The 17,951-nt window shown below is 41.4% G+C and overlaps 1 protein-coding gene and 1 long non-coding RNA gene across 16 annotated transcripts in view; both read left to right on the plus strand.

Moving 5' to 3' along the window:
• Positions 1-109: 109 nt before the first annotated feature.
• On the plus strand, positions 110-4,275 carry LOC143126144 (uncharacterized). Its single transcript, XR_012987385.1, has 4 exons — positions 110-169; positions 913-954; positions 3,548-3,646; positions 4,063-4,275. It is a non-coding gene; the product is annotated as an uncharacterized LOC143126144 (long non-coding RNA).
• A 5,203-nt stretch (positions 4,276-9,478) lies between these two features.
• Positions 9,479-17,951, plus strand: part of LOC143125406 (uncharacterized) — an 86,370-nt gene continuing 77,897 nt past the window's right edge. For 3 of the 15 annotated variants that reach the window (XM_076286842.1, XM_076286846.1, XM_076286848.1), the window contains exons 1-7: positions 9,818-10,269; positions 10,558-11,193; positions 11,482-11,706; positions 12,930-12,979; positions 13,091-13,435; positions 16,349-16,453; positions 16,575-16,664. In XM_076286842.1, the coding sequence (XP_076142957.1) occupies positions 11,690-11,706; positions 12,930-12,979; positions 13,091-13,435; positions 16,349-16,453; positions 16,575-16,664 (607 nt within the window). In that variant the 5' untranslated portion in view covers positions 9,818-10,269; positions 10,558-11,193; positions 11,482-11,689. The other 12 variants (XM_076286849.1, XM_076286847.1, XM_076286844.1 and 9 more) reach the window with 9 other exon arrangements.

The following is a 17,951-nucleotide window of genomic DNA, read 5'->3' on the forward strand; positions in this document are numbered from 1 at the left end:
TCTGCACTCGTGGACGAGCGCCCTCATGTGGAACCACAGAAGGAACTGCAACCAGTTCAGAAACCGGAAGTTTTCCGAGAGTGGCAGTTCTCCCCTTATTAGACATTCTCTGGTGTAACCAAACTTGGAGACTACGCTTGGAGCACGCTAGTTTCCTGTATTCCTTGAGGTATGTTGGTAGCCTACACCACACAGACTTGTTCTATGTCCACTATTCCTTGTTAATACAGCCAGTGTACCTGATATACGGGGCAACGAGGTGAGATCAATCAATGGCAACTAATGTGGGCAACAGACAAATAACTATTATATAGGAAGCTACCGCTAGTTAGCCAAATCCCACTCAATCTCAATGTAGAATAGCAATGGTAGCTACATTTTCAGTTTAAGCAGCATACAAGCGCGAACGGATATGTAGTGTGTGGACGGATGGAAATAAATAACAACACTCAACATACTTTTGAAGACATTTTGTTTCAAGTTTGTAACAAATGCGGTCAAAGTTTTAAGGGAGTTTGTCAGTCATAAGGTAGGCTCAGCATTATTATCAAGAGGTGTGCTAACCATTAGGCCTCGTATGCCAGGTCTACCTCCAGATTGTGAGGTGCTATTCGGACTTGACGAACTCTTATAGTAGGCTGACACCAGTTGGTATGTTTTGTCACACATATCAATGGTTACTTATTATTAACTTATAACTAACTCCAGAGCAATCTGTTGAGCATCAAACCTACAGTACTACGGTTTTTCTGCAGTAAGGAGTTTCTGTTGCATGAGCTAGGCTATGTTGGCATTTTCTGATGGTTCTTCATGGCTGATCATAAGGTACAAAATAAATAATACAGAAATGTGCTGTGCTGGGCATTGGTAGACACATTCATCTGTCTGTATCTATTTCTTCTGTGTAAGCAGGTTCTTATGGATCCCCAGTTGCTGCCTCCTTCTGAAGCATAGGTGGGTCATAAAATATTGTAACGATTTGATAGCGAACCACACAGTTGTCCAATCAAAAGGTTTATTCACTGGGAACGAGAGCCGGGACACAGATAGACCAAGACACAGAACACAATACACACGGGGCAGGTCAAGCAGACACACACTACACACATACAGGGGAGGTCGCAGCCCCCCACACAAAAAGGATCACACACGAGGGAGAACTAAAAGGGAAACATGTCACAATAAAGACGCTAACATTACACTTATAACTTAGGAGAATAACGACATAAACCCCCCAAATGTTCACCCTCGTGTCCCAGCATGCCTTTCGCTGGAGAACGCTAACACAGTCTTTATGCGCCGACGTTACACAGCTCCCCCAACAAGCCATTGCCTTCCTCGGCAATGCCCACGAGGTAGCCACATGCTAACGTCGGCGCGCGTCGCCCGCCACTCAGTTCAGTGCGACAGTTCCGCCAACTCACGTGGGGTGCACGCGCCGCAGGAGCTCACTCAACGGGGCGCCACGCTGCTAGCAATCCAGTTCGGGCGTCACCAGCTCCCTCTCAGCAGCCGCCCTCAGGCTGCACTTTCCGCGGCGTGTCACCACGGCACTCCTCCTCTCCAGACGGGGCCCTAGATGGCCTTACAACCGTCGACACTGTACCAAGCACCGGGGTTCGAGGGGGGCCAGATGAAGCTGCACCAACGCCACTCCGCTCCGTCGAGTCGCCGACCGGGACAGACAGGCACCGACTCCACAGCAACCGGACCGCGCTGAGCTCTCCCGCTGCAGCTACCGTCTTCGGCGTCCCTCTTCGTGTTGCCATCTCGCAGAGCCGTACTGCTCTGTTCCCGGCCCGTTCCACTCCTTCGCGGCCTCGGCGAAGGCACGACCCCCGAGATGGTCGTGCTATCGAACTCCACACAACGAACTTTTTTTTCTTTTTTTTTTTTAAAACGACCCCCGAGATGGTCGTGCTATCGAACTCCACACAACAAACTTTTTTTTCTTTTTTTTTTTTAAAAGGCGCCGGCCAATAGGCCAACTAGAACTAGCGCCTAGCACTGCACGGTGCCCCTCACACGCACCCAAAAGTTAAAGCACACACCAAAACAGTCACACTAGAGGGCCCTTCCGTCGAAGCTGCCCCACCGTCGTGAGTTCGCTGCCCTCAGCGGCTCCGCCAACCGTCCATCGTCTAGGAACCTCTTCCTCGCCGCACTCCCTCTCTGCTCACGCATCGCGGCTCGCCGTGGAGTCAGCGCCCAGGCCATCGCCGTCCTCTCCGCGAACGCTTCTTCAGGCTCCTCTTCCGGCAAGAACTTCTCCCATGGCCGCAGGCAGCTCCAACCGAAAGCTCCTCTCCTCCGTCGGCAGTAGCGATAGAAGGCCCCGAGCTTTTTAGTAGCCCTTACAAGGGCTCTCTCTGCATCCTCTTGCGTGGGCCTCCACCCAGTGATGAGGTCTCCCGCTCCCAGCTGCTCCCGCTGAGTGGAGGCCATGCTCGAAAGTCGCTTCTGACACCAATGTAACGATTTGATAGCGAACCACACAGTTGTCCAATCAAAAGGTTTATTCACTGGGAACGAGAGCCGGGACACAGATAGACCAAGACACAGAACACAATACACACGGGGCAGGTCAAGCAGACACACACTACACACATACAGGGGAGGTCGCAGCCCCCCACACAAAAAGGATCACACACGAGGGAGAACTAAAAGGGAAACATGTCACAATAAAGACGCTAACATTACACTTATAACTTAGGAGAATAACGACATAAACCCCCCAAATGTTCACCCTCGTGTCCCAGCATGCCTTTCGCTGGAGAACGCTAACACAGTCTTTATGCGCCGACGTTACAATATATTTTACTGTCTATAAAAATAGGTCGCCGCCCGATGTGAGTTTCAAAAAGCATACCTTTTGAACTTGTTGACGGCAGTATTCTTACTTAAAACAACATCCTCGGATGTGTATGTTTAAATTTTGTAAAAGTTAAAGAGAAATCACTACTATTCTATCTTTAAAGTCAGTTTATTTTCAAACATTTTTGTTGGTTCCTGTCAGTGATAGATCATTATCTATGATAAATTTATCTACACTGGCAGGTTATTAGAGAGGCTGAAAACCAGACTGGAACAGGCTCTTCAAAGGCAGTCTCTGGACCTAGACTATTTATCAATACCCCCTTTAGGAAGCACCATTAATGCTTAATAACTTCCTTTCACCTTCATTATTGTATTTGGGTGAAGGGAGAAGTATAATTCAGATGTTTTTTGTTTTCACAGTGCAGGATTGTATGTTTATGAAGCACATTTAAAATAAAATATTGACTGTTACCACATACAGTGGGTCCCATTCAGAAGTGGCCACTTCTTTCGCACTTTCTGTGATTCATGCAGCTGTGTGAAATGTATTAAAACTTATCGCCACAAGGTGGCGGTTTAAGTCCGCTGTAGCATTTGTAAACAGGGCAGTGGAGTGCATTCAAAGGCGTTGCAGTGGCAGTGAGATACTGTAAGCAGAACGAAACTGAAGATCACCTCGTTGAAGTCATACAGTAGACTAGGCTAAATCTGCGCACTGTTTTTGTTGCAGATCATTTTGAAAAGAGTGGTTTGACCAGATGAGGCGGAGGTTGACGAAGATGAAATGGAAGACTCATGCCGTGTCACAGCCTACCTCAGACAATACGTTGTAAGTGGTATGACAAATATTTCCTAAGATATCTCCCCCCCCCCCCCCCCCCCCCCCATTTTGAAACCTGGCTGATCAGAGTGATTTGGATTTGATGAGAGATCTGTACTTGAACCACTCGCAGACTGAAAAATATGTGAAAGTATCCCAATCCGTGAATTGGTGAAACACACTGAGCACACAGTGAGGTAAAGCACTCACTAATTCCGGCAGTGAGCTGCCTGCAACAACAGCGGCGCTCGGGGAACAGTGAGGGGTTAGGTGCCTGCTCAAGGGCACTTCAGCCGTGCCTACTGGTCGGGACTCAAACCGGCGACCCTCCGGTTACAAGTCCGAAGCGCTAACCAGGCTAGCATTGTATAACAAACGAACTACTACTAAAAGTATTTTCTGATATTGTCTTTTAATTCTTACAGGTTCTTTAGAGACATTGAAAGACCTGGTGGTCTTCTGGACGGGACACCTTCAAAGAAGCTATGGATGCAACGCTGAAATAAAGCAATTATGGTTTTGGCTTGATCTAGTGTTGTTTTCTGCAAGTTCAATGCAGTATAGTCAACAATTTCAGTGTTTCAGACGGTGACCAGAGTTCCAGTTGTTCAATGAATAAACTATGCAATGAGAAACTGTATGCCGATTTTTCCTAGTTGTATATTTAACTACAATGTGTGCACCATATGCAGTAGCCAGAAAAGTTGTGATTTTGTTTCTCAGCTGCCACAAGGCACCTACCTGTATCCCCAACTTGCTCTGAGAAACTGGCTCTGGTAAGAATTGATGTCTAAGTTGCTTTGGATAAAAACGTAAGCCTAATGAATAAAATTATTTATTAAAGTTCACATATCCCAGCATTAGGGAATAATATTTAGAAATGCAATTTTAAATTTATCAGACAGGACAGGGGAGAAGTCTACAATAATGGTGTTCAAAGACTAGAATACAATAGACCTAAGAAACACATTTTAAAGAACAAATATATGAGGGAAGGAGATGTATTTTCTATTCAGTGGTAGGCTACATGTTCTCCATGCTGATGTAGAGAATGGTCCAGTGATCCAGTGGAGTGATCTTGAAGGCCCTTGATAAGAGATATTACATCAGTGTTTCTCAAAGTTTTTCAGAACAAGGACCACTTAACCAATAAATAAAAAAACCTCACAGACCACCTAGCTAAACAAAAAAATAGTAGGCCTACTCATTGAACCACCTTGCTTATTGTCAGGATTCATGATTTAAACTGGCATAGCTTACATAGGCAGTGTTACAGAACTGTTTGGATTTACATAACAGTTGTTCAACATCGCAAACAAATCATCTATAGGCCTATTATATTTTAGCATGCCTGCTCGCGAACCACACTTTGAGAAACACTGGCTTAGGCTACATGAATAGACAAAAACAACGATGCATATTTACATGCACACTGAAACACTATGTAGAAAGAGAGCATTCTGGAAAAGCATGATTGTATTTGTAGTAGTTTATCTGCACAGGTACAGTTGACAAATTATCAAAGTTAACGAACCATCAGAAATGTAAAACGATGACTGTAATTAACATAGCTTAAGTCGCCCATTTGAAATGTAAATAAATTGATAACTTAACTACCTAGGAACAGCCAGAAAGATAACTGCCGATAGAGAGGGGACACATTTTGTTAAACTACTTGCCCCGTGTATCAGGTACACTGGCTGTATTAACCATCAATGTACCTCAAGGAATATAGGAAACTAGCATCGGAGCCCGTTCCTTTCTCTGCTAGCGTGCTCCAAGCATAGGCTCCAAGCGTAGACTCAAAGTTTGGTTGCACCCACACAACTAGCCACGACAACGGCGCTGCTCCTGCTCTGTGATTGGTTAGTGAACTGAGATTCATGGTTGGCTAGCCAAACCTGAGGATCGCCATTGGCTATTCAACAGGAAGCGCCAGAACAGTCTCAAAAGTATTTGTGTACTTGTAGAAAATACTTGTGCGAGCAGCAGAGATTTGTAATGGCAGAATAGTTTCGTAATTGAAAGACAGCAACTGTGGAATATTTAATACCTGTGGGATATATTTGTAAGTGAACGACATATGAGTAATGCTTAAAATTGTTCGTGTTATTTTTTTGTTAAATCACAAATCATTTTTACAGTTACAAATCCTGTTACACACACACACAATACATATGAGACACTTCTCATCCCTAAGGTGGTGCAAAAGTCAAGTACAAAGACAACAAAATGCAGTTTGCGTCTAACCAGAAGTGCAAAAAAAGCAGAAAAGTGCAATGTGATACACAAAGTATAGACAGGTGGTGCATAGACAGGACAATAATATAGTGCAGTGTAGACAGTAGTATACAGTTGATTTAGGCTACAGAAGGTGGTTTAGAGCAACCTGACTCTCGCCAGATGAATTTCGTTCCGCCTAGCTCCACTCATCCATCTGGGATCGATCCATTGGAGTGGTTTTTTAGAAGGCTGGGCCTTATCAAAAATCCTTGCATATGATTGGATAAGCCACTTGTCCGTCATCTATTGATGTGCTACTTCAACCACTCACATCAAAGCCAACCCATGACGCTGAGAACAGTCTCCCCTAGCGTTCATGATCTTCGGAAAAAACTTTTTCCCAGTGAAAACATCATCATTCCGCATCATTCATGAGTCAGAGGTCGGAAACTAGGGCTAGATTTTGCTAACAGAGTTGCCCAGTTAGGGGCTCGTCATCACTTTTGTCGTCACGTAGTTCGTTTGTAGTCCATGTGGCCTTTCATGTCCAACAGTTTTAATGTGAACTTGGGAATTTGCCGTTTTTCTCACTTGAAAGCTGCATGTCTTTCTTTCACAAGCGTCTTACACTATAGTTAAGCAAATACAGTTATTTATTTAGGATTAGTAAGTGTATGTTTTAACCTTTGTTGTGGCATCCGTGTTTGTCATACATTCCGACGGCAAAGCACATGAACACTTGCTGTGGGAAAAACAAAGTACCCGCGGGGGCGGTCCTTGTCATTCCGAAGTGCCATGAATGCACCATCACAGTCGCTTCTATGCTACGTCACATCTATGAAACTCCCGCCCTGCGTCCTGATTGGCTCTACCATAAAATCTGGTGCCGAAATCACTCTCAACGGAAGCGATCCCAGATGGATGTGAGTGGAGCTAGGTGGAACTAAATTCATCTGGCGAGAGTCAGGTTACGTTTAGAGTTTCTATGTCATTAGTTAAAATAAATGATAAAAAATAACTCGAATGAAATCATTCTTGGATCATAGAAGAGGTAAATGTCTTGCAATGTTATTAATTTCTATGATTTTGGTAGTACTACACATGACACAAGCTAAAAGGACATCTCCAGATGTAAACATTTGCTAATGGGTTGCATAGCCTACTGAAATGTCAGTGAACTAAGTAGGCCTTAATTAACTTACTTTCATAGCCTAGGTAGGTTAGCAATAGAGCTGCACAGTCCCGCCCACAGCCGATGCCGGATGTAAAAAGTCAATGCAATTTCTCCATTGACAATTGCGGTGTAAGCCATAAAAACTTAACTGCACGTGGTAGACTTAAAACCAGCTACGGTTGTACTAAGCGATTGTATATGCTCCTATAGACACCAAGAGTTCATGGGGCACTAACCTTGTTTTGAGATAAATGCCTTTTATTCGCGATCTCTTGGATAAGTACTTCATTACCCACAATCCTGAACAATCCCACAATCCCACAGTGATGCCTCTGATTGGTGGAAAGGCCGTTATGCTCATAGTTTGAAACTTTCTCAGCGGAAAAATATTGACAAAGATGGAGGAGTTTTTTACTGCCTATGGCGAAAATCTTAACGTCTTTCTTGACGAATATTGGTACTTGTATCAACAAGGATTGGGGTTTATACATCACACGAACTTAGTCAGGGCCAATACACTATCAAATAGACCACTGTAAATGTTAGTTTAAACACTCAAACTTTTCAGGTAGGCTAGCACTAGCCGACAGGCTAACCTTTAGCATTTCCGATATTGTATGTCATTACATAATGCAGCTAACATTAGCCTACATGCTGCAACACAGGTATGAATATTATGTTTTAGTGAGTGTCCAAAGGGGTGAAAGCCACTTTAAATCGGGTCACATTATTGACTGTTGTGTGTCCGAGAGTCAGTTTGTGGGTTTTGTAAGGGTCAGCAGCATGAGGGACAAGACCTACAAAGTTGTGGTGAGTTAGCTAAGCAGGGAGGTTGTAATGTTAATGCTGCTAGCAGTGCTAGTTAACATTAGCTAGGCTACTGTAGCCTTCATACTGTATGATTCATATTAATCATTAACCTAGGAATACTTCGTGCATTTAATGAACATTTTGTGTAATAATTCACGGCAAATTAATAAACTGAATATGGTGGTCCAAGAGCAGACCATGCATCAGCCTGACTGAGCAGTGATGACAGCATAGGATGAGTCAGGTAACATTATGAAGCACTGCCGTTAACGTTAACCGCTTTCACACACACGATATAAAATACACGATGATAAATATAAAATTCAATATCAAAACACTATTATTTACACGATTACTCCTGAAATAACTGCTATTAACTGCACAATCACTATATAAATATCACTGTTTGGAGGAAAGGGTTCGCTGCTGTCACCGGTTGGAAATGAAATATTTCGCGCTGGTTCGTGCTGCGTATATATTTTTCAGTGAGGCCCGGTGGTTTATGGGATGAGTAGTTCCTTCGCTCGGAAATGAAAATATGTACACAGTCTTGTACCTTTGACTTTTTTTGGATTTTCTCTTCGTTTTTTCACTCGAAATGATATGTTGTATGCTTATGAGTTATGCCGTAGCTGGTTAGCCTAAGACATGCTGTAAAACTCTTTAGATACGGATTTTTCCAAACGTCAATGGGACAAATGAATGGGAAGCTTACATCCGGCACCTAACCGCGTTTTGGCTGTGGGCGGGACTGTGCAGCTCTATAGCCTGGTGTTACCATCCTACGTACTTCCGGCCAAAATTTGATTTCAGCCTCGCACGTAGTCTGGCCCAACAGACAGTATGCGGTTCGCGTACAACCGCGCCAATCAGCGAACAGTTGAGTGATGACGCGGAACTTGCCTGCCGAGTTGATTGTTGTAGTCCAGCGAAGCTTGTAGTTCAACATTATAGCAACAATGGCGACGGAGGAAGAGACGCTAGAAGCTATCCGCGAAGTTGTCTCAACTCTCGAGGGCATCAAGCAATTAAAGCAGGAACAAGAGGCTTGTCTTGTCAATTTTATAAATGGCAAGGACGTCGTAAAACTCTCCTTCCAACTGGCTTTGGAAAAAAAGTTTGATTTATCAGATGGTGATTACTAAACCTAAACGCACAAGTGTACTACATGCATCACTACTTTTCATGTTTTCAAATAAACGTTTGCTGCTCGTTATTCTCCCCCCTACTCTCAAATTACCTTTACAAAATCAATGCGGCCTACTTAAGGAATGGAATGTTTGCTACTAGCTACCCTACCCTACCGAGCGGGGCTCAAGGCGAGGCTGTGTGCCTTGACGTGAGCTAGCCGGTTACCAAGCGGGGCTCAAGGAAAGGCTGCTGTGATTGTGCTTGACTGGGACTAGCGGTTACTGAACTGGGCTCAAGGTAAACCGCTCCGTGTTTGACAGAGGCTAGCCTGTGGCCGAGCTGGGCTCCAGGCGAGGCTACCGTGCTTGTGGACAGTAACGTTAGCCAGTCACCGAGCGTGGCTCAAGGTAGGCTGCGTTGTTTTATGCCGAGGCAAGCTCCAGGTTAAATAACACGTAGGTCGTCAGTGCAACTTATCCGAGTGTAGTCTGAATAGCCCGTGGAGAACAAATTAAGCTCCGACGAAGTCACCGGGCTGCGTAGAACAACAATCGTCTGATAAGCGGCGAGAAGAGATAACAGGGAAAACTGGCGTGTGACAAGAGCTGATATAATCTCGGCGACGTGACGCTTTTGGTGTACAACTCTCGGTCTGTGGCTGGCGCAAGTTAGAGATATATCCACTACGAAGAGACTGCCCTAGCGGCCAGGTAGCCTGCATACTAGCCAGCGGTCTGTTTACTACGAGAAGAAGAGCCTGAAGCGGAAGTGGTAAGCGTAAAAGCCTGAACTCCGAAATTGTGTGTGTGTGTGTATGTGTGTGTGTGTGTGTGTGTGTGTGTGTATGTGTGTGTGTGTGTGTGTGTGTGTGTGTGTGTGTGTGTGTGTGTGTGTGTTTATGCTGGATAGTACTATTGTGACACTTGATTTTCCTTAGGATTAATAAAGTATTTCATATCTTATATAAATAACTAGATACCTTATTGAACTTCTGGAAAGCATGTTAAGAAGAATGACACACTATAACTTTGGCTGTCACCGAGTTCTGTGGTCACATAGTGAACATAGTGATCATTATCGAGAAAGTTCCTGCAGAACAGGTTTGGATAGTTTATCCAAATGAGTGCAGTAGTGGACTAATGATGACTGGCTGCCATGCTTTATGTTATCCAAGGACAAGTATAGAGTAAGAGTAAGTTTAGAGAAAGGACTGGAAAGATTTTCTGATATATCTACAGTGTTGGGAAGTAACAGAATACATTCTGGATTACATATTTAGATTATACAACTACAGGTAAAATATATATCCCCTTTAATGAGTGATCATATCTTAATAGCTTTTATTTTTCATGTTTATCATGTGATGTATTATGCATAAGAGCTAAAGAGTGTTGATTTTTAAAAATGGCTGACAAATATGGGTTCATATGTGTTTTTTTTTTTACAATATCTGTCTGAGGTTCCTAACTCAAGTCCAGTGTAGAAGAGAATCATGTATCTTGAAGTTCCTCTGACAAACTTGAGGTGCCTAAATATGTTTAACCTCAGGTGCTGCTAATAAGGAAATATAATTTTTATTTAGACAAGGCGAACTTCTCCCCACTGTGGAATGTAGACGGACATGCTACAAGGAGGGGAATTCAAATGCACCCACAGGTCATGTGTTGCTGCATTGACAAACTGCTGTGACTTTCTCTCTTTTGTTCCTTCCATTGTGTGTGTGTGTGTGTCTGTGTGTGTGTGTGTGTGTGTGTATGTGTGTGTGTGTGTGTGTGTGTGTGTGTATGTGTGTGTGTGTGTGTGTGTGTGTGTGTGTGTGTTTATGCTGGATAGTACTATTGTGACACTTGATTTTCCTTAGGATTAATAAAGTATTTCATATCTTATATAAATAACTAGATACCTTATTGAACTTCTGGAAAGCATGTTAAGAAGAATGACACACTATAACTTTGGCTGTCACCGAGTTCTGTGGTCACATAGTGAACATAGTGATCATTATCGAGAAAGTTCCTGCAGAACAGGTTTGGATAGTTTATCCAAATGAGTGCAGTAGTGGACTAATGATGACTGGCTGCCATGCTTTATGTTATCCAAGGACAAGTATAGAGTAAGAGTAAGTTTAGAGAAAGGACTGGAAAGATTTTCTGATATATCTACAGTGTTGGGAAGTAACAGAATACATTCTGGATTACATATTTAGATTATACAACTACAGGTAAAATATATATCCCCTTTAATGAGTGATCATATCTTAATAGCTTTTATTTTTCATGTTTATCATGTGATGTATTATGCATAAGAGCTAAAGAGTGTTGATTTTTAAAAATGGCTGACAAATATGGGTTCATATGTGTTTTTTTTTTTACAATATCTGTCTGAGGTTCCTAACTCAAGTCCAGTGTAGAAGAGAATCATGTATCTTGAAGTTCCTCTGACAAACTTGAGGTGCCTAAATATGTTTAACCTCAGGTGCTGCTAATAAGGAAATATAATTTTTATTTAGACAAGGCGAACTTCTCCCCACTGTGGAATGTAGACGGACATGCTACAAGGAGGGGAATTCAAACACACCCGACACCTAACCATCTATTGATGTTGTGGTTTTTTGAGATATCTGTCATTTTGGCATAGACTGGTTGCCTTTTTCGGTACCCTTTGCTCTGTGAACTTGCACAGGCAACATTCTGGATTACATATTTAAAAAACAAAATATGTGTTCTGCAAAAAGGTATGTAACTCCTTGTGCTGTTGAAATTTATTTTTTAAAATTTGTGTATACTTTGATATTTGGAAGCCTTTTAGCCTATGTGCTGACAAAACATCTCTGTTTTAGGTTCTTTGACACAATGACGTTAACAGTGTTTCATAGCACATTATACTGTATATCAATCCATCCTCACTGTAAAGCAGGTTGTGGGTTGTTGTTGACACTATGGGTCTTACAACTTCACATAACTTCACATAACTGCTTCATTCATAGACTGTTCTATATATACATTATGGTTTCATTCACTGTTAACAAAATGTAATACAATGCTGATGTAATCCAAAGTATTCAAAATACTCACTTTGAGTAATCTATATATCGGAATACATTATAAAATACTTTTAAAGGCATGTTTCTGTAATCTGTAGTGGAATACATTTTAACATTTTAAAAGTGACCTTCGCAACACTGACACAGTGTTCTGCATTACAAACAAAAAAGGGAGGGTGGTGGGTGACCTTAAAAGCACAGCACAAGTAACAATAAACAACAAACAAGTAATAATCAACACTAAAGGAGGATAATCCCACCACCTTGCTCCCAGCACAGGCACAAATTAAACTATATGTACCTCAAAGCGGTACAAAATATGACCGCCGCTTAGTCCTGCACACTTGTCGATTTGTCTCCATCTCCTACTCCATTGTTTCTTGACTGGTCTGGTCTTGGGACCCTCAATTTCCCATGGTCAATAAGTCGCAACCCATATTTTAGTGTTCAAGCCAACTGATAAAGTGAGGTAGCCTATGTGGTAAGATGTGCAAAGTGCCTGTAGCCTACTCGTTTGGAACATGCTGATAGGCAACATATGCAAAGTCCTCAACTCCTGTGTCGCCTTTCAAAGTACTTGACAGGTTTGTTTTTGATAGTAAGGTGATTTGTTTCCATGTGTTCTTTTGGTTTTGATGGTTTCATGCTCTCGTGTGCAAGTTATTCACTGCACACAAGTTATTCACTGCCCACACACTTTGTCATGAAGGATTGTAGTGTAGGCACATCACATGATATTCTTAATCTACATAAAAAGAACTCCAATGGTCCAAAATATCCCTTTGCTATATTTACTGTACTTCCACCTTCAACTGTAATTTGTTTAGACTATAAATTGTGGTATGCATGTTGTTATGTTAATAGTAATAATTGCCCAGCAAATTCCAAACTCTTCTATCATTTTTTTTTTGCAGAATGAAAACCTCAGTCAGTCTGCTTACCATACTTGCTGTTGCAACTCAAGGTAAAGTACACAACTTCACAATCTAATATTAAAGTCAATATATTAGATTAAGTTTATCTGTACATTTAATTGCATACTATTTGTGTGCAAATAAATGTTTTTTGTATGAAGGTTTTATAGTGCAGGGTCCATCTGCTCCCCTGTCTGCTCCCCGGGGAGGTTCTATTGTGCTGCCATGTTCTGTGGAGCCCCCTTTACCTCTGGAGGAGTTGGAGGTCCAGTGGAGTAGGAAATACTCTGATGAACTGGTTAACCTGTTTCACGAGGGAGAAGAAAGACCTGAATCACAGAGCAATGACTACAGGGGGAAGGTTCACTTTTTTAGTGAGGAGTTTGCCAATGGAAACTACTCTATTCTGCTCACCAATCTAGAACCGATGCATGCAGGCTTCTACAGTTGTGTGGTGTTTTACCATGACCAGAAAAATGAAACGCACATGGAAATACAAGAATTGGGTGAGTACAATATTCTACAAAGAAATACAAGAATTTGTTGAGTACAATATTCTGCAAGGAAAATGGTGTTTTCCGTCAAAACAAGAATGTTCAATTATTCATAGAGTTATTGATTAGAGTGTTAGGTTTCAGTGGCACTGAAGAATAACTTTAATAACATTAATTTGCAATGATGGTTAAGTTTTGCATTTGTCAAAATATTTTAATAAAGAAAATATTATAATAAAGAAATCATATTAAATCCCACTTGCCCTAAGAAGCATGCACAATAAGAAGATTTATCTTACACTGATATTTGTTGTTGTCAATATATATATATATATATATATATATATATATATATATATATATATATATATTATAAGTATAATTTTTGGACTTTTTATGCCTTTCGAGCCAGGGGGGGCAGACAAAAAATAAATAAATAATTGTAGCAGCTGAGACCTGGCCTACCACTTGGGGAACACAGCATGATCACATATGGAGAAAACAAACATGCTAAATAATGATAGCCTATATATAATTACATTGTAACAATTTAACAATTCGTCCTCATGAAATCCAATGCAGCACGGTTGTCTTGAAACGCAATAGACAGGGGTGTCGCCTAGCAGTTGAAAACATTCGGGGCTTAGCCCATAGAGTTGCTGCTCACTTTTGATAAATTAATCCACCGCCTCTAGCCTCATTTGCCCCACATTGATTGAATATTTTATCATATTTTGTCAATTAAAGAATGTAATGACCTGTTGCCATCTTGACACTTCTGTTTGCTATTAAAAACGAACTATATAGCCTAGTGTAACGGATGCCAGCTAGCTTAGCTGTGCTTGTGGAACGTTGGTAAACCTCCGACGCCTCAAGAATGCTGCTGGCATCCGAGCCACCTAGCAGAGTGGAGTTTGAAATAACAAGATGCATCGGTTCATGCATGCTTAGCTTAAGGAGAACGAGTCATTGAAAACTCAAATTCGATTCTACAAAGGCAAAGTAAGTAAACTGTAGGCTATTGAGTGCAGGGCAGACTTAAATCATAGCGAGAACTCCAAGAATCAAAGTAAGTGTTCACCTACAGTCTGATGCCTCTCCAAAAGCAGAAACGAAGCGCAATCACGCCATTACGTTAAGACATGTTAAGAAAAAAAAAAAAATCATATTTTGCTGTAATCCAATGACACGAAAAAAAGTAATCCACATCGATCAGTAGGCCTAGATGCACTAAAAGGGTCATCTAGCCAGGCCTACGCGCGTCACATTCACCAGCCAGTTCCAAACAGGTGAACAAGGCTTTGCCACTTTGCTGTTTAAACAAAGTGGAATAAAAAGTCCAAATCTACACACAACGCAAAATCAATTAGTAAGCTGACAGGACATTTATATACATGGCATTTAGGCAACCTTTATTGCAACGTTGGCACGGCAAGATGTCCATACTAGTTCAACAGTAATTTTCGCGTTTTTTGCGTCCTGCGTCAGGTTGGCCGTAATGTCACTTTTCAATGTAAAGGATCGCAAGAGAAGAAAACCTGGCTGCTCCCATCATCAACCGCAGCCAGTTCTCTATTGTTGTTTTGTGTTATTTAAATTATTTTAAAAATATCTGGTCATGCCAGACGTATTTTACTAATTTTTGAAACAATGCAATTACCCGTTTCCACTAGGGGGGGCAGTGCTCCCCCTGCCCCCCCACTAACTCGGCGTATGGGTGGGATCCAGAAAGGACCACCGGTGGGAATTGAACCTGGGTTGCCGGCAAACGGTGCAGGTGCCCCAGCCAGTCGCGCCATGGCAGGGGCTGTTGTCTGTTGAAGACTGACCCTCTATATACACATACCTGAACACACTCACACATAACATATAATTTAACCTAATTTTGGTAACACTTTATTTTAAGGTTCATGTTAGCCACTAATACATACCTAATTAATGCCTGTATTAGTGACTTGTAAGGCATGTGTTAGGCAACATCAATAATTTGTTAGGCGTGTATTCACAAATTTCTTGTTCATGACGAATTAGGCCTTTATTCTTGATATCATCTTCATAATGACCTAGTAAGCCTTGATCTCTACTTACTAATTAGTAGTAAGTACCAAAAGAGAATATGTATAACCCACTAGTATACTGTCTGAATAAGTTACAAATAGTGGGAGAACAATTGTAGAATAAGCAAGTATTCTAATTTACTGTCAAAATTGTTTAAAAAAACGTTTGAAACGTTTTGAAAGCACCCAAGGAATGACTGGATTCCTAACACTCATTTCTTCTGTTCTCATGTTGTGTACTGTGAGGTAGGGCTGTGAAATGAATGAATTAAATCAAAATTTCAATTATGACTTCTGATTATGAAAACAACATAATTGAGATGCAGCAATTATTTTTCTGTACTTTGTTTTGCAACAATGCTCTCATTTTGAGTTCAATAATAAATCCAGCCTCCTTTGCTTTCCAGTGGTAACTTGTATGAATAATATTTTTTAACATCTATTTTTTTCTTTATTTGTTTTTCAGTTACATTTTTCGACAGTTTATGGACGGTGTTTCCAAAGTAATTGTGTCCTAGTAATCGTGATCTCAGAATTGTCAAAAGTATAGTCAAGCAGCATGTTGGCCACAGCACATAGGCATGGCAAAGTATGATTTACCAATGTTTCAGCATCAGTCTAATGAAGTCAAAGCAGAAGCTTCAAAAATCTCCACTGAAATGATGCAGGCTAATCTGGCGTTTGTTTCTAGAAAAGCTACCTTAGTCGTGCAAAACCACTGTGGTACTTTTGCTCAAACAATGCCCTACTCACAACTGTGTCTAGAAAGTGTTGTTGTTTGGTCGAAAATAGCAAGTTTCTTTGTTCAAAACACAGTCTTGTATGTATGATTTGATTTTGTATTCCACATTTTGTTTTCCCATTGTAGGTGAACTGTCCTCACAAATGATTTTCGCTTTTATGTTGATGGGTTTGGGTGCTGTTGTTGCATTCCTGACAAGCATTCTATTTCAACATTACCTTTTAAAAAAAGGTATTTGAAAAATGGAGCCAAACAGACTACTACATTAATTACAAGAAAACACACTAATAAATAATAAAATTACTTTTGAAGACATTATATGTATTATATTACATTGTGGTCATTGTTGCAGTGGAAGGCAAAGCAGCTCTTTTGTTCCACTCTTGTCATATGATAGCCCCAAATGTCCTGTTGTTTCTTGGAACTGCAGTCATAGGTGCAGGTGAGTTCATTTGAAAGCCTTTGTAGATACACTCCAACTCCCACAAAGTTACACAAAAATGGAATTTTAGAAATCAAAATTGTTCCTGTGATCAGTGGCGCCGCCAGGTGTAATCCTGTATGCACTGTGCATACAATTTACAACGCTTTATTCATGAAAATCATTCAATATTACAACAACAAAAATAGCTTGTGTAATGTCTTACTGTAATTGAAACATGCTTCGCGCACAAATGATAGCCTATGTTTAGGCCAAAGAGAATGGACATCTCAACATAAGGATACATTAGAAGAAAATGATTGGTGTAAACTTTGTCACAACATGATAAGCAGTTCTGGCGTTTAAAAACAACGTTACATTCAGGTGTTTAACAGTAAAAGGTGCACTGTTCTTAGCAGTTATGCTGAGGGCAGTGAGATTAGGCATTGCATCCTATAGTCACTCTGTTTGGAACATCGTAGTTCAGGTTTCAAGACTGATAAGATTCAGTTGATGCTAGAGTATAGATCATCTCAAAGTTTGGGACAACCAAACAGCAGTGTAAGCAAATCCTTATTGTTAAGTGACCATAGCCGTCTTTTCTGTAGGCCTATAGGCCTATTGCAAATCGCGACATAGACTCATTGGTTTCTTCTTTTCTTTTCTTTCCCTTGTTCGCGTGTTGGGTGGTGAAGCGATAATGCATTTAAAGCAATGTTCACGTCATGTGAGCCAGAGCCGATATGGCCAGAGCTGCTTGCTCTGTAAATGTATTTCTGTCCCACCCAAATTGCGTTACAATTGTGTGTTTAGCAGCCAGAATTTAAAAAAAATTCACGGGGTGAAATCTCCCTCATCCCAGAAATGTTAAAAAACTTGAAACACCTCTATGTGTAGGGTAGCCATGCACCCGTTCTTTTTTTTGGGGGGGGGGATTAGCGTCCTGTGCCAAGGTGCGTACTATGGAATACAACCCTGGCGGCGCCCCTGCCTGTGATGACTACTCAGCTAGCAAACCTGTTCTGGGGTGTGTTTCCCAAACAACTGTCATTGATAGAGACAATCATTTTGAATACTTTCTCTTTACAGTGACATGGTAGGTTGTTCAATGATGCTTTCAGGAAATGCATTCCGGGTCTATTAAGGGCCATCATGGGAAGTGTTTGGGATCTTCTCTTGTCCACAATTCTGACAGGAAATGCACAGTGGGCACACATGGACATGTTTGCTGGCTGGTTAGAGCACACTGACCGAGTTTGCTGTTTGTTTTACTTTTTAGCATGCAGGGTGATTAATTTAGTTGCTGAC

The sequence above is a fragment of the Alosa pseudoharengus genome, unplaced genomic scaffold (assembly GCF_046254945.1).
Source record: "Alosa pseudoharengus isolate Yale_2024_CS ecotype anadromous, Long Island Sound unplaced genomic scaffold, YU_APseudo_1.1 YU_APseudo_1.1_scf_16, whole genome shotgun sequence".
In the NCBI taxonomy this organism is placed as follows: Eukaryota; Metazoa; Chordata; class Actinopteri; order Clupeiformes; family Clupeidae; genus Alosa; species Alosa pseudoharengus.